This window comes from Eretmochelys imbricata, chromosome 26 (assembly GCF_965152235.1).
Source record: "Eretmochelys imbricata isolate rEreImb1 chromosome 26, rEreImb1.hap1, whole genome shotgun sequence".
NCBI classification, from domain to species: domain Eukaryota; kingdom Metazoa; phylum Chordata; order Testudines; family Cheloniidae; genus Eretmochelys; species Eretmochelys imbricata.
This window is the reverse complement of record NC_135597.1, coordinates 13,721,735-13,736,876: the sequence shown is the minus strand read 5'-3', so window position 1 is coordinate 13,736,876 and position 15,142 is coordinate 13,721,735. Positions and strand designations below refer to the sequence as shown.

General features: G+C 55.3%; 1 protein-coding gene across 2 annotated transcripts in view; it reads right to left on the bottom strand.

Moving 5' to 3' along the window:
* Window positions 1-5,012: 5,012 nt before the first annotated feature.
* The window catches only part of DBNL (drebrin like), a 35,656-nt gene continuing 25,526 nt past the window's right edge, over window positions 5,013-15,142 (bottom strand). Inside the window, exons 12-14 of one of the 2 annotated variants that reach the window (XM_077805805.1) lie at window positions 10,442-10,569; window positions 8,126-8,231; window positions 5,013-6,711 (exon numbers count right to left, since the gene is read on the bottom strand). In XM_077805805.1, the coding sequence (XP_077661931.1) occupies window positions 6,572-6,711; window positions 8,126-8,231; window positions 10,442-10,569 (374 nt within the window). In that variant the 3' untranslated portion in view covers window positions 5,013-6,571. The remainder of the gene's footprint in view (window positions 6,712-8,125; window positions 8,232-10,441; window positions 10,570-15,142) is intronic. The other variant, XM_077805806.1, reaches the window with a different exon arrangement.

Here is a 15,142-nt window from a genome sequence, read left to right as displayed (position 1 = left end):
CCAGGCTGCCAGCTCCCTCCCCGCCCAGGAGAATCCCCCCAGGCTTTGCAATGGGAGGGCCGTGGCTTTCCAGATGTTTGAACCCCTGCAGGGGGAAGGGGGATGCCCTGCCCCCGCCGGATTATGCCACTTCATCCCTTTAAGAGGATTGGGACTGCGTGGGCGCCGGCCAGCCCTGCAGCAACGCGAGCTGATAGCCACATTGGCTGGAAATGCATTAGGTGCCGCCTGGTTGAGGGGGGCCCCTCCCTGTAGGGAGGCCAAGCCAGGGAGCCCGGGCACCCCCTACACGGACCCTGCAGACAGCAGGGGAATCCCATATCAGGGCCCCAGGGTGCAGGCTGCAGGGTCACCGGCGGCCCGAGAAGCGCTAAGAGGGGGTGCAGGCCCAGAGGCCTCTGCAGGCCGAGGGCCTGAGCCATCTGCACTGGGGCCCCTTTGTGCCAGGGGGCAGCAGGAGGCGCAAACACCCTCCCCTGGGAGGGCAGAGCCAGTCCCCCAGCTCCCCGCTGCTGCTCCAGCAGCCCTGGGCACCAGGGGTGGAGCGGGCATGGAGCAGAGGGGGACAGGAGGAAGGGCCGGGAGGGGGCATGGCCAGGGCAGACTCTGTGCCCCTGTAAAGCCCCACAGAGCCCATTGAGGCAGAGCCAGACCATCCTACCCAGCCCTGGAGTCAGTACCGGGCCCTGCAGGCCCGGCCTGGGAGGGGGCACACTGCCACGCCTTCATCTTTGCACAGATCCTACCCCTGAGTCCCCGAGACCCCACCTCCCCACCCTCCCAGCTAGCAGGGAGAGCCAGCCCTCGGGCTGTGCGGGGCCGTGCCAGTCCCCAGCCTTGGGGAGCTGTGTAACCCCAGTGCGGTGATTGCCCCGTTCTCAGGGCGGCCAGGAGCCGGGCTCCTGCCCTGTCACGGTCCCCTGGGGATAAACGGGGGGCATTGGCCTCCGGGGCTAAGGCCTGGGCTCATCTAGCAGCGCTGCACTCCCTGTAATGAAAGGGGAAGGAGGGGCTGTGCCGAGCCCCCGGGCTGCTATTAGCCTAATGGCCTCTCTGCAGCCGGCTGGGGGTCCCCGGGGAAGGGCTCCCCGGGCTGGGGCGGAGGAAATGAAATGGAGGGCCAGGCCGCAATCCGATTATCCCTCTTGCTCTCTCTGCTGCGCCGCCTGACCCTGTTAACTCGATCCCACGCCAGCTGCTGCCACCCCCGCGTACCAGCTCGCAGGGACTGACCCGCTCCAGCCTGGGCATCCTTGGCTGAGTCTAGCCGAAAGGCCTGGGGGGGCCAATGACTTCCAAACCTGCCTCCGACCCCACGGCCACAGGCTGGAGCGTGGGGGGAGCAAGGCTATGCTGCGGCCTAGCACAGGGCAAGGGGCAGCGGAGGACTGCAATGGCGGGGGTGGGGGGAGAAATGAATAAATGAGCAATTGCCCAACCCCCTTTCCCCCCATCCCCGGGTGGTGGATCTGAACCACCCCCCCCCACCAGCAGTCTGGCACTCTGGGGCCATAACAAGGCTCTGGGCTGAGGACAGGGGGTCCTGTCATGCCAGGATAATGGCATTTCTTGGTGGGTCTCTGGGGAAGGGACTGGGCGGGGAGGTGATGAAGAGCGTGAGCCCCACGGGGGTCCGAGTCAGAGATGCCAAGCAAGCGTCTCTGCCCCCTTCAGCCCCATTTCTGCGGACACATCCCCTGCCAGGGCCTGACCCTGCTCTCCCACACGCAGGAGCCCACCCAGTGTTAGCCCCAGTAAGAAGGGGAAACTGAGGCACTAGGTGGGGTTGAGACTCACCTCGGGTCAGCAGGTGAGCCGGGCCAGAGCCGGGCATCGAAGCCTGGCAGAGCCCAGAGCTGGGTATAGGCCAGAGGCTGCTCTTCCCCGTGTCTCCAGGCAACATTTTCTCTCCCTGCTTGTTGGCTTCACCGTTCTCTCTGTCCCCCAGCCCCTCTGCCCAGTCTCTCCCGGCAGTTCACTGGCATTTCCATCCTCTCCCTCTACCAATGGCCCAAGCCTACCGCCAGCCCTTATTTTGCTCCCAATATCTTCTAAAAACATTATTTGCATTGCTTCCCCCCTGCCACCAGGAGTTACCAGCCTGGAGTGGCCTAGGGGCCACCCCACCCCATGTCCTGACCACGGCCCATCAGATGCCTCCCAGGGAAGTGCAGGAAATGCCAGAATAGCAGATGGGGGACAATCTGTCCCCCACCTCGGCCTCATCCTGATCCTTAATAGAAATTAGTTGAAGCCCTGAAGTATGAAAAGGGAATCCCCCCCCACCCCCCCACATGACGAGGTTCCTCACCCTGGGCAGTAACTAAGTCTCCGCCATGGGTCCCCCTGGGGGTCTCCAGTTCGGGGCACAGGTGCCTCTCGAGCCCTGGCTGGGAGATCTTCCCCTGGCCGTGTCCATTCAGCCAGCACGTGCGCTCCGTGCGATCTCAGCCCGGGTAGCTAGGGCTGCACCGGCCATCTGCTCAGATCCTCCGGCAGCCGGACGTCCAGGGAAGAATAGTCCAAAGCAGGGGGGAAGGAGCGTGGGGAGCAGAGCACCCGGAAGGGGACATCTTGAAGTACAGCGACTCCCCAGCATGAGAATCCTCTTCTTCTTCGAGTGGGTCTTTAGCCGCCCTAGTCTTCAAAGGTCTCCTCGCACTGGGGGTTGGTAGAGGGGACTGCCCAACTCGTGTCTCTCTGCAATGGGGCCAGAGGTCTGACAAATGGCTGCCGCTTTGCAGCCCAAGGATCAGTCTGGCCTTTGGTGGGGGGGGTGCCATATAGGAGAAGGGGTGGCACTCAGAGCTGCTCTCACCATCCCTGTTGTGGAGGAGGATCCTTGTCACAGTGTGGTACCCGAGGAAGAAGGGCCTTGTGCCTCCACAGGCCCGACCCAAGAGGTCAACGCCTCTGACTCCGTAGCAGGAGACTGGGGCTTTTTGACAGCCAGCTCCTTGTGGGTGGGAGACCAAACTCCTTTTCCTCCGCAGCCTCCCCCTTCTTACAGGAGGCCTGGGCTGAAGTCGAAGGGGTGCTGGATCTGTCCAGAGATCGAGGTACGAGGGGATCTCTTGACACAGTTCCAAAGCAGGCGCAAGGGGATGCTCCGCCATCCTCTCACGACTACCAAATTCTACAGTGAAAACTAACATGAACCTAGTGAAAACGACTGCAGAACAAGCTGAGGCATGCACAAGGGGGACACCCTAGGGCTCCGTCCCAGGGCGAAGCAGGAGAGAAGGAACGGAGGATGGTGGGTCACCCGCAGTCCTCTGCCTTCAGTGCATCGCATGAGGCTGCACAGAGCGCAGGTGAAGGCCCAATGGACACTGCTAGCAGAAAGTCTCCAGTCGAGGTCTTGAGGCACACGTGCCCCTGTAGCACCCACGGGAACACAACTCAAAGAACTCCTCGAGCTAGCATTAACTCCACCTGTTCTCATCAGCCATATAAATGTCCAATCTCTTACCAAATACAGCTACATTCTTGGCCCCCAGAACATCCTGTGGCAGTGAGTTCCACAGCCGAATCATGCCGCTTGAAAAAGTATTTCCTCTTACTAGTTTTCAACTTCCCACCTTTTCGTTTGACTGTCCCATGTTCTTGTGCCACCCCTGCCAGCCACAGGTGGCTTCAGCGTCTCATACGAATTGGGTTATACATTGAATAACTGCTAATTTATGTTCACGGCAATCCATTTCCCCTTTTCCCCACTTGTTTAGCTAGATGTAGTTTATTATTGGTGCTTTCACTTCTCTGCTTACCCAGGATGCCTTTTTAACAAAACAAACCGTCTTTCGGGATTACACAATTGTGGTCGTCTGAGCAACTAGCTAAGTATTTTTTAACTCCCAGTTCTTGTTCAACTTTGTTGTTCAAACATTTTCCTCTCAATTGATTTTGCTCAGAAGTTGTTTTCCGCTTTGGGAAATTGGCCCTTTTAAAGCAGTGTGTTGGGGGGGGGAAGGGGGGGAGAGGTGTAGGCATGCAAACACATACACACCCCATACATTGTGAAGCAACTTGGCATGTTATGTAGTACCAACCCTGACTTGAAGCCACAAAACCACAGAAATGAAAATTTAGGCCAACAGACCTCTCCGAAACTCAACTCCCTTTTGGTAGCCATTCCATTCCCTTTTACACTGCTCACCCTGTCCCCGGCCTTTAAGGGCCCCATCCACAGCAACCTCCCCCTCCCATCCTCGGATTCACTCCCTCCACTTTTGCTTCCTTTGCCACTTCTCTCACTGCACCACCTGTCCCACTAAAACACTATCCATCTCCACCCTAGCTTGCAGGACAGCTTTCATTTCATCTTAGTCCCCCAAACTCTGGTGCAAAGATGCCAATCTTGATGACTTATTCATGGGGAAACCGAGGCAGGGATGTGACTTGCCTAAATTCACCCAGCATAGCCAGAAATAGAACAAAGGTCCCAGTCCAGTGCTCCATCCCCCTAGGCCACGCTGCTGCCGAATGACTTCTTTCCATCAGTCTTCCCTGTAGAGGAGGATGGGGGAGACACCTTCCCCCAGAGCTATTCTATGCAGGTAAGAGAAATACTGGACAAGAGCGAGGTGTTGCACTAGGCCCAGGCGGTCACACTGTTACGGTTGTGGTCAGGCATCTCTGAGAGAGCCTGAGAATCAAGCAGCTGGCAATCTAAGCAGGTACAAATGTAGGCCCCCACTGCTGGAGATGCTATACGGAGTCCAGCCTAAACAGGACGGACTGAGGCAGACAGCGGAAACGTTTCCAAGGACGGGCCAAGCCCAGGAGGCTACAGGACCAGAGTAAGGCATTTCATATGGCCACAAGTTCTTGTTTAAGATTCAAACTGTTGATTAAACATCACAGGCTTTGCCTGCCCCAAGCCTGTATCCAAATGTGAAGCCTCCACCGTCAGCAGGAGGTTCTGACCAGAACAGAAGGAAGGGTGCAATCGAAGCCCCAACACACTGATGAGCCCCGTAACCGACGACTCTAAAGGTCAGTGACACCCCAGCGACTGGCTGCAGCCATCACCACAGAAAAGCCCTTTATTGTTTCCATCAGCACTCCAAAGGGAAAAGATGAGAGAGAAAGTCCACACGGACACAAGCCCACAAGGCTGGTGCGGCAGGACAAGCAGACAGGAAGGAAGCTACACACGGCTTTCGGAGCCCACACTGCACAGAAACGGCTTGCAGTACTTCTCCCTGCAGCTGGAGAGTCCTGGGTTGGGAGGAGTCCGGGCTGGAGCAGCCAGGACATTCTCTCTGCAGCTTCAGGGAGAGGGAGCAGCCGGGAGGGGGCAAGTCAGAGCTGGGGAATATGGGCTCCAGCGTCTTTCGAGCCATGTTTGTTTGTTTGTTATAGCAACATAAGGGAGGAAAACTTGTAGTAGGAAAGAGGGAGGGTAGGAATAGCTGAGTTAGGATCCCCATTGTTTCTAGGGCACAGTGATAGTTACTGGATTATATATAAGGCAGGGAACACCGTGATTAAGGAGGTAGGGTTCATTACAAATCTCGAGGTTTGCCTTGCTCAATTTCCCAGAAGAGTCTCCTTTGGGGAAAAGACGACTTTGTGCACTTTGAGAAATCTACGCCACCCCCGGGTCCCCATGGCTAACAGAAAGGGTTACTGTGCGCCCATTGCTGGTCCCTGGCGAGGAACTCCTCTGGGAGAGGCCGAGAGCACTTACCGGTAAATGAAATATTGTTCCTATGCATGCATGGCAAATATCCTTAGCCGAGTTCTGCAACTGACCACTGCCCTAAAGGAATTGTACAAGATGCTGCAACAGCCTGACAAGCAGCTGCACAGCTCCATAGTGTTGAGTTGCGACAGGGATTCATCCTTTCCATTCCCACCTCACAAGCAGTGGAAACTAACTGCAAACCGTGCCGTAGTACAATGGGCAGTTTGCGAGCTGAAGCCCCACAGACAGCAGGAAATGCAAAAATCAGGATTCTATGAGCAACGGTAACTTGACCTCGCGCCATCCGTGCAGCCGCAGTGGCGAGACTGTAGGACGTATAATTTAGTAGAGCGTGCGCAGGGAGACGGTGTTGCTAATAGAATGCTAACTCGCGCATTGCCCGACTGCTTGGTGTCGGTCTTTGCAGCATTAACCCTGCAGTGACAGATCCGTGCTGGTTACGGAGCCATACGGAATCTTAAAGCGGAGCCCGTCTGATTACCATTCCCTCGCGGATCTGGCTTGGGGGCCCTCTTCCTCCACGAGAGACCCCTGTTCTGCAGTGGGGGCACTTGTTTCCTGAACGCCAGGTAGGGAGCAGTCATCCGTCCCTCCCCCTTAAAAGGTTTCAGCTTTTGAGTGAAACGTGTAGGTAAGTTATGCAAGTGGCCAAGGCTTGTTTCAGACCTTCACCAAGAAGTGCCAGCTAAGCTGGAGGGAAAGAGGGCAACAGAACACTGCTGGGTTCTGCCCTGGTGCCAGGGGAGCAGGGTATGGCACGTCACGCCTTAAAAGCCACACAATTTAAACGCTGAAGAATCAGATTTCATCAAGCCACTTTTAGGGGTAACTGCTCCCCATCCTCCTTCCCCCACGGGCCACTTATTCTATCAGTTCCACGTAGTTGGCAGGGAACATGCCGAAGTGGCCGTCTGGGCCATAGCCACGCCACCAGCCCTCATCGATCATCTCGATATTGGTGATGATGTTCTCAGGGTCAAAAGAGATCTCCGTGTCATCGGCTGGAAAGAGACAGAGCAGGAGAAGGTCAGAAGCTAAGTGATGTCCCACAAACTACTGGGGAAAATACACGGACATCTGGTCACAACTCCTTTCCTTCTCCTTTTAGAGTGAAAAGCTCCCTAATTTTGTTTTAATCTAATATTAAAAATGGAAATCCTAACCATCCCTAAAAGCTCTCCATCCCTAAACCCCTTGGCTGCTTAAGGTTGCTCTTCCCCTTTAATGGCATTTTTGGTGCCCTGCACAAAATCCGTCTGTGAGAAACACTGTTATTTGTATTATTGTAACTCCTAGGAGCCCTAGTCCTGGAGCAGGACCCTATCGTGCTAGACAGCAGCTTTAACCATTGTCAAGTATTCTGCAGGCATAACAGCAAAGCAGAATTTTAAGGAGGGATTTGAAGGTGGATGAGGGAGTTTTACCTGTGTTTATGGGGCACTTCTCCCAACCTGAGGGGCAGCATAGGAGAAGGCACAAATAGTGCTTGTTTGAAAATTTAACCAGTGGGCGATGGAGGCTGGGATCACGGGCGGATTGAAGGTGGGAGCCAACCTTTCGATACTGAATAAGAGACACTAGGTCGGGTGGGGATAGGTCGTGAGGGGTCTTGAAAGTTTTATGAAACGTGTCAGAGGTTTTGTTTGGAATCCGCTGTCAAAACACAGACTCACTGTGGACTCATTTTCCCCCCTCTTGCTATGTTATCGAGGATTGCTTTCTGTGGTCAATGAATCTGGAGGCCCCATATCTGTGGAGCTGTCATGGTTGCATGGTGATTTGTATTTAAAGCAGGGCTTAGGGGGTAAAACTTTCAAAAGCACCTGACTCGCTTAGGAACCTACGTCACTTTGGGTGCTTTCCTCTTTGTTATGGTGCCAGCCTGACCGTCAGTTTTCAGAGCTGAGCCATATTTTAAGGGTAGCAGAAAATGATGAATTAGTTCATCAAAATGTCATAAGTTCATTGACATCCACTAAGTTACTATGATTTACACAAGTTGAGAATCTGGTCCAGTGTTCTTGGAGGCCGAGGGAAAGGAGCCAGAGGAGAGAGACGGGGAAGGTAAGAGGGGTAGGGAGTTCAGAAGTGGAAGGGATGGCATCAAATACTGCATCGTTTTTGGATACAGGCTGTAGGAAAGACTCTGTTGCACAGCAAGGCTGCATTGCACTCACAGCTGTGCGTGGCAATTGATCACCATAGGAAGTTACTTCGCGGCACTGCTGTGCTTTGAAGTACGCCAGGCTCCATCACCCGTCTGGATCTGCATCACTGCACAGGATCCGGGGGGGGACTTTCCCAGGCTCCCCGAGTGCAGGTGAGTACGTGCACACTGAGAGGCACTGGGGTGGGAATGTGTGTGACCACAGGGCTGTCAGTCAGGATTACAGAGAGATAAAGGAAGCCACGTACCGGCCTGATAGTCGTACAGCGCTCGGGCACATAACCCTTTCCCCTCCAAGTCTGGCCTTTGCTGATACTCCACAGCATACTCGTATTTAGCATCTTCAAGCTGTTCCTTTGAAGGCAAACGGAAGCAGACCACGTTAAACGTGAATGAGTTTGCATTTACTATTGGACTGCCATGGGCAGCTCTAACTGGGAAGCCCAGCTGTCAAGACCGGTGTCAATGTGGAGCAACCTAGCTCTTTCCCACTGCTCCAAACAAGGCAAACCACCCAGTGCCACACACAGATCCTCTACCCCGGCACTTTCCACCATCCGCTCCTGGCCTTGAGAGGAATGGAGGTAGCAGTCTCTTCGCGAACTGCAGTCATGTTATAAGGACTGTGCTATGGGGACACACCCCAGACCACCCCATGCGAACAAACACCCCTGTAACACACGCAACCGTTCAAATATTGGTCTCTGTCCCCAACAGAAGAACAAGAGGGTTCTCCGCAGGCAGATTATCTTTCACCTCCCCAAAGGGCAGGAGTGGAACTCGCTGCCCAATGGCAAACCTGACAACAAGAGAAAGGCACAGATGGCTCTGCTTGTTGGACCACAGCTACTTTATCCCGTCCTGACACAAATCAGAGAGGCAGCATGACCCAGGGGTTAGGGCACTAGCCTGGGACGTCAGAGACTGGGGTCCAACAGACTCCCTGCATGACCCTGGACAAGCCACTTGTCACAGAATTATAGAAATGCAGGGCTGGAAGGGACCCTGAGTCTCTCTCTGGGCCTGGACAATGCGGATCATAGCACCACCCTACCTCATGGGGTGCTGACAGGATAGATAAATCCAGTAGCGATTGTGAGGTGCTGAGATACTACCCCACGGGGGGCAGAGAAGTACCCTGGAGAGATCAAACTAGGTTACACTGAACTACAAAATCTGTAAAAACCTCAAGAAAATATGGACCAGATACCAAAAATAATGCAGGAATCATAAAAATGACAGCTATGGAAAAATCCTCTCAATGTTTCTAAACGAGCATTAATGCCAAATAGCAAAGGAGATGAAACTTGCAGTTTAAAAGGCAGTATCAGAAGCACTGACATTCTAACTGCACAAAGAGGGATTGCAACACAAGAAAAAGGAAGTTCGATCTGTGCTGATACTGCCCAAGGGAGGAGAGCTCTCCAGCTTCACACTAAGCTTGTCGATACTAATCTATGCAACATTTATCAACCTACCGTATGCAACTACAGGTTGATGCTTTAAACTGAAACATTCACACTATGGGAGTGGAAAAACTACCACAAATTAGGAATCATCTTCTGCTAAACCCAAGCCTGGAAAGAATTTAACCGCAATCAAGAGAAAACAAATCTTTATACATGACTCCACCCAGAAAAGCTTAGAAACAAGTAACAAAACCTTTAAGAAGTGACTTTGTAACTCTACAGGCCAGAAGGTACCATTATGATCCTCGAGTTTGATTTGCGAATCACAGACCAGAGACCACCACCAAGAGATTCCTGGCTGAGCTTTAAGAGTGTTAAGAAAAAGGGATTTAATCTTGATTGAATGATCAGAAGTGATGGAGAACCCACCACATCCCTAGGTGGGTTGTTCCACTGGTCAGTTACCCCTATTATTACAACATTTGTGCCATATTTCCAGTTATTTGTCTGAAGTTTTAACTCCCATCCCTGGGATCTTGCTAGATTTTCCCTTTGTCTGCTAGGTAATAGAGCTCTCTGCAGACAGATATCTTTTCCCTCTGTCAATGTTCCCTCCAATTTTTCCCATCCGTGTGCAGAATGAATTTTGCTATGTGCACCAATATGGAGGTGACGTGTGGTGGGGGTGGGGCCAAGGGGTTCAGAGTGTGGGAGGGGGCTCAGAGCTGGGTGCAGGAGGTGAGGGCACTGGCTGGGGGTGCGGGCTCTGGGGTGGGGCCAGGAATGAGGGGTTCAGGGTGCGGGAAGGGGCTCAGGGCTGGGGCAGGGGGTTGGGGTGTGGGGGAGTGAGGGCTCCAGCTGGGGATGTGGGCTCTGGGGTGGGGCTAGGGATGAGGGGCCTGGGGTGCAGGCTGCCCCGAAGCAGCAGTGGGGAGAGAGGACTCCCCACAGCTCTCTTCCCCCGCCGCAGCAGCTCCGGGGCTGGGGGGAGTTCGTTGCGTGGCCCTTGGTGGCCTCCTGCACGGCCACACAGGCACACACCTTACAGGGAACTTAGCCCCCCGTACATACTTCTAGGCCGTGATCTAGTCATCTCAATCTTCTTCGTGTCAAACAGATTGAGCCAAACACCCCTGTTTCCGTGACGAAACCCACCTGAGCGGGGGGCTCTTCGTAGACAGCAGACTCATCAGGGGGTTCCTCGTACAGAGCGTCCTCTTCCACTTGCGGCTGGGACACCGGGGGGACTGGACTGTACCTGGTGTCCTGCACAGCAGCGTCACCTGGAACGAAATGCAGAACACCTTGCGGTGTCAATCCCCTCACACACTGGCCCCTCCCTCCCGTCAGAGCCACGTGCCGGTCAGCTTTCTGAACCAAGCTCTGACCCGTAGACAGACGATCAGACGCGGGTATGCAGAATAGGGGACCTGGAAGAAATGATCAGTGGATCAGGGTTGACAGCTTACAGCTCCTTCCATCCCTCTGAGTTTCGGAGAGAGGAGTTGGGCTGGTTAACACTTATTTCGTACGGAAAATAGCTCCCCGTCCAATGGAAAATGTTGCCAAAAAATCCATGTGTCAAAATTTTCCAGTTTTCATCCCCCACTGTCTCAAAAAAAATTGTAAAGGGCTGGGGGGAAAGCACCTCCGAACCAGCCCCAGTAACAGGAAGACAGGGAGCAAGGAGGAAGAGAGGAGACCTGAGAACAGGCGGGTAAGGTCACATTGGGCCACAGAGATGAACACAAGGAGCGTGCGTTAGAGCCCAGGAGGAGTTAGAGGAGGGGGCGATGGAGCTGGAGAGTAATGATTTTAGCAATGCTTTTTTGGTAGATTGGAGATGAGGAAGGGGAATGGGCAAAAGAATAGGGTGTGGGAAGAAGAACAGGTTCAGAGAACCACAGAAACTGGAAATGGACAAGCTTTATCAGATCCTCCAGCCGCTCTCCCGGGGCTATACAAGCGTGGGACCTTACATAGCATTTTCTACTATTGTATCCAGTCTGCTCAGAGAGCTGAGAGTGGAAACTGTCAGAGCCACTGTGGGACTTCCTCACCAGGACAAGGGTGGTGGGTCTCGGGAGACATCTAAACCTTTAGGCCAAGTCTACCTGATGAAATGCAGGTGTGGTGTACCGGGGTTGTCAGCAATCGCGTTTGCTGAACATGGTTTGTTCTTGTCTGCCCCTACAGCCAAACTGCATGCAGACAGGGTCATTAGGGGGACATTTCAAGGCACTAGAGGGTGCTAGGGAGAAGCCTGCATCCATGGCTGTGTCGATGTAAGGAATGATAAAAAAAGGAAAAACTCCTGGAAGCTACGTTTAGATGATTACAGAGGCAGCTTAAAGTTCAAGTGCTCTGCTGTGACCTTCTCGAAATGCTTCTGGTTCCATATGCAGGGCCACTTAGACGGGGGGGCTCCAGAATCTCAAGGGGTAGATGATGATGTTGAGAGGAGAGGTTACGTTTATTAGATGCAGAACTGGCGGGGGGAGCCTATTCAAAGGGGACAAGCTCCATCTTAACCAAATCAGGCACTGGAAGAGGGAAGGAGGTTTATTTAAACTAAAGGCTGAGTGGGAGCTGACAGGCAGGGGAGCACTCAGATAGGAAGACACACCTGATAGAGGGGTCAGCAGCCACAGGGAAACTATGCAGGCAATAAAGGACAGGACGGATGTTACAGCTGCTCTGGCAGAAGGACAGCATGAGGTCACAGAGACATTAACTGGGTTTCCCTCCCCAAACTAATCTGTAAGCAGAGCTGTATCCTCCTTCAAAACCCTCCCGAGACGCACTTCTCCCCTGGGGCCTACGGGACATCACCAATGCACAATGGCCAGGCTAAGGCCAGACATCTTATTACCAACCCAGCCCCCACACTCGACCCTGACGACTGTGCACACAACCAGTCTAGGTAACCACATGCGCTCATCACCATTCCCCTTGTCCATCTTCTTCCCACGCCCTCTGCTTGTTAGGGACTGTCCTTTCCTATACAAAGCCCAGGGCAACGGGGCTCCTGAGAGCTGCTCGGCAATGTGCGAACAAGCCATTTCAGATCACTGAATGTCGGCAGCTGCCTGCTTCCCCTTAGGATCCCATAGGGCGATGGGAACGACACAATCCAGGAGACGGATCGCTAGCGGGATGCTGCAGCTTAGCCCTAAGCCTGACCAAGTTTAGGGTTCTCCCTCCTCAGCACAACAGCGACCCCTAGTGGGGAATGCATGAATACGTACCAGCTGCAACACGGGTGGTAGTACGGAACCTGCTATCAGTGAGGAGCTGCCAAAATCTTAACCGGCTCCCTATAAAAAGTTCTGATTAAGGGCTGTGCCCCAGTATGTATTTTTCTGTACCCACAGGGTTACCGTACGTCCGGGAGGAATTTTAAAAATTCCTCCAGGTCGGCGATTTAAGAACCAAGAAGCCTGACCTGTCCGGGAAACACCGATGTGTGTTAACCCTGCCTAAAGTTCTTGGTTAAAAAGATGGGCCTGAGCTAGAAACGAGCTCCGTCTCACAGGTGTGGGGCCCTGCCACGCACTGGGGGTGTGCTAAGGGGACCAGATGTCCCAATTTTATATGGACAGTCCCGATTTTGGGGTCTTTTTCTTACATAGGCTCCTATTACCCCCCATCCCGTCCTGATTTTTCACACTTGCTGTCTGGTCACCCTAGGGTGTGCACATGTGTGGGTCCCAGCTGCTCCCTGCCCCCCTCATTGAAGCAGGAGTGCAGGGTTACTGCCCTGGGAACTGCAGGGCACCAATGGACGTGGGGCCAGCTGCAGACAGGGGCGTGGGGCAGGGCTAGCTGGAGGCAGGGGGTGCGAGGCTGGCTGCGGGCAGGGCAGGGAGTGCAGAGCTGGCTGGAGACAGGAGGGTGCGGGGTTGGCTGGAGGCAAGGGGGTGCGGGGCTGGCTGCAGGCAGGGCAGGGGGTGCGGAGCTGCTTGGAGACAGGAGGGTGCGGGGTTGGCTGGAGGCAAGGGGGTGCAGGGCTGGCTGTGGGCAGGGCAGGGGGTGGCTGGAGGCAGGGGGTGCAGGGGGTGGCTGGAGGCAGGGGCTGGCTGCAGCTGGAGGCAGGGCAGGGGGTGCAGGGGGTGGCTGCAGACAGGGGGTGCAGGGGGTGGCTGGAGGCAGGGGGTGGCTGCAGACAGGGGGTGCAGGGGGTGGCTGGAGGCAGGGGCTGGCTGCAGCTGGAGGCAGGGCAGGGGGTGCAGGGGGTGGCTGCAGACAGGGGGTGCAGGGGGTGGCTGGAGGCAGGGGCTGGCTGCAGCTGGAGGCAGGGCAGGGGGTGGCTGGAGACAGCGACTGGCGGCAGGGCAGGGGGTGGCTGGAGACAGGGGCTGGCTGCGGCTGGAGGCAGGGCAGGGGGTGGCTGGAGACAGCAACTGGCGGCAGGGCAGGGGGTGGCTGGACATGGGGGCTGGCTGTGGGCAGGGGGTGCAGGGGGTGGCTGGAGGCAGGGGCTGGCTGGATACAGGTCAGGGGGTGTGGCAGGGGCTGTGGCAAGGGCTGGCTGGAGACAGGAGGGTGCGGGGTTGGCTGGAGGCAAGGGGGCGGCTGGAGGCAGGGGCTGGCTGCGGGCAGGGCAGGCGGCGGCTGGAGGCAGGGGCTGGCTGGAGACAGGGGCTGGCTGCGGGCAGGGGGTGCGGGGTTGGCTGCAAGCAGGGGCTGGCTGCGGGCAGGGTAGGGGGGGCTCAGGGGCAGAGCGGCTCGGAGCAGCCCAGGCCTAGCAGAGCAGCTGGGGACCCACCAGGCAGCAGCGGCAGCTCCAGGGCCAGGGGTTGGGGGAGCAGAAGCAGCACCAGGGCTCGTGCCCAGGGCCGGGGGGCAGCCCACGTGGCTCCCGCAGCGCAGCGCCCCCGGTGGCCGGAGGAGGAATTACATCACTTCCCAGCTGGAGCCCATCAAAGCCTGAGTGCCCCCTGCAAGGAAGCGGGTTAACCACTGGTTCTAAAACTGCTTCAAAATTTAACCACCGGTTCATGCGAACTGGTGCGAACCGGCTCCAGCTCCCCACTGCCTTGCATGGTCTCATGTTCCTTGAAATACAGAAGCTGGTTGCTTTAGAGTCACAGTGTTTAAGCCCAGAAGGGACCACCAGATCATCTAGTCTGGCCTCCCGTTTAGCACAGGCCACCAGCACCGCCCAGCACGCACACACTAAACCCAGCCACCCACATTAGACCTGCTTTGTGCAGCGCCTCCCCCGCATGCAGCCTTCGGGGGCTCTGGTGGTTTGTGTCTGGGTCCATTGACTTTTGTTTCTGAAGGAAAGAAGCAGGCGGAGAGGAGAGTTGGTCACCCGCCCTAATCACAGACCAGCGGCACCATCCAAACCACCTCTCCATGCTGAATCCCTGCAGGGCTGCCTGCGAGAAGGAACCAACCCTCTCAGCACTAAGGGAGAAAACAGGGGGTGAAGGTAGCAGCTGCCAGGACCAGGTACGGGAAGAGGAAGAGATGCAGCAAAGAGAATTTCACTGCAGTGTGGCTGATGAATATTCAGCAGAGCCAAGCAGCTACAGGGCAGCACGCTGGAGATAGACCCTCATACAGGGAAGGGCTGCTTCAGTGCTGCAAAGCATCAGCTAGCTGGAGGAAAGGCCATTTGCAACTCAAAGAGGCATGCACGGAAACCAGAAACAAAGCAGGACTGGTCAGAGAAGGCTAGATCCATGGATAACTTTGTCCTATATGTCCACGCTGCCCCTAGTAGGAAGCTCTCTGCAGCAAGGACACTGCCAGGCTTCCCTCCCACTCTGAACAGTCAAAACATTTGGCTCCTGAGGACACTGTTATAAAAGAGACGTGATGTCTCAGAACGTACATCAGAGAATT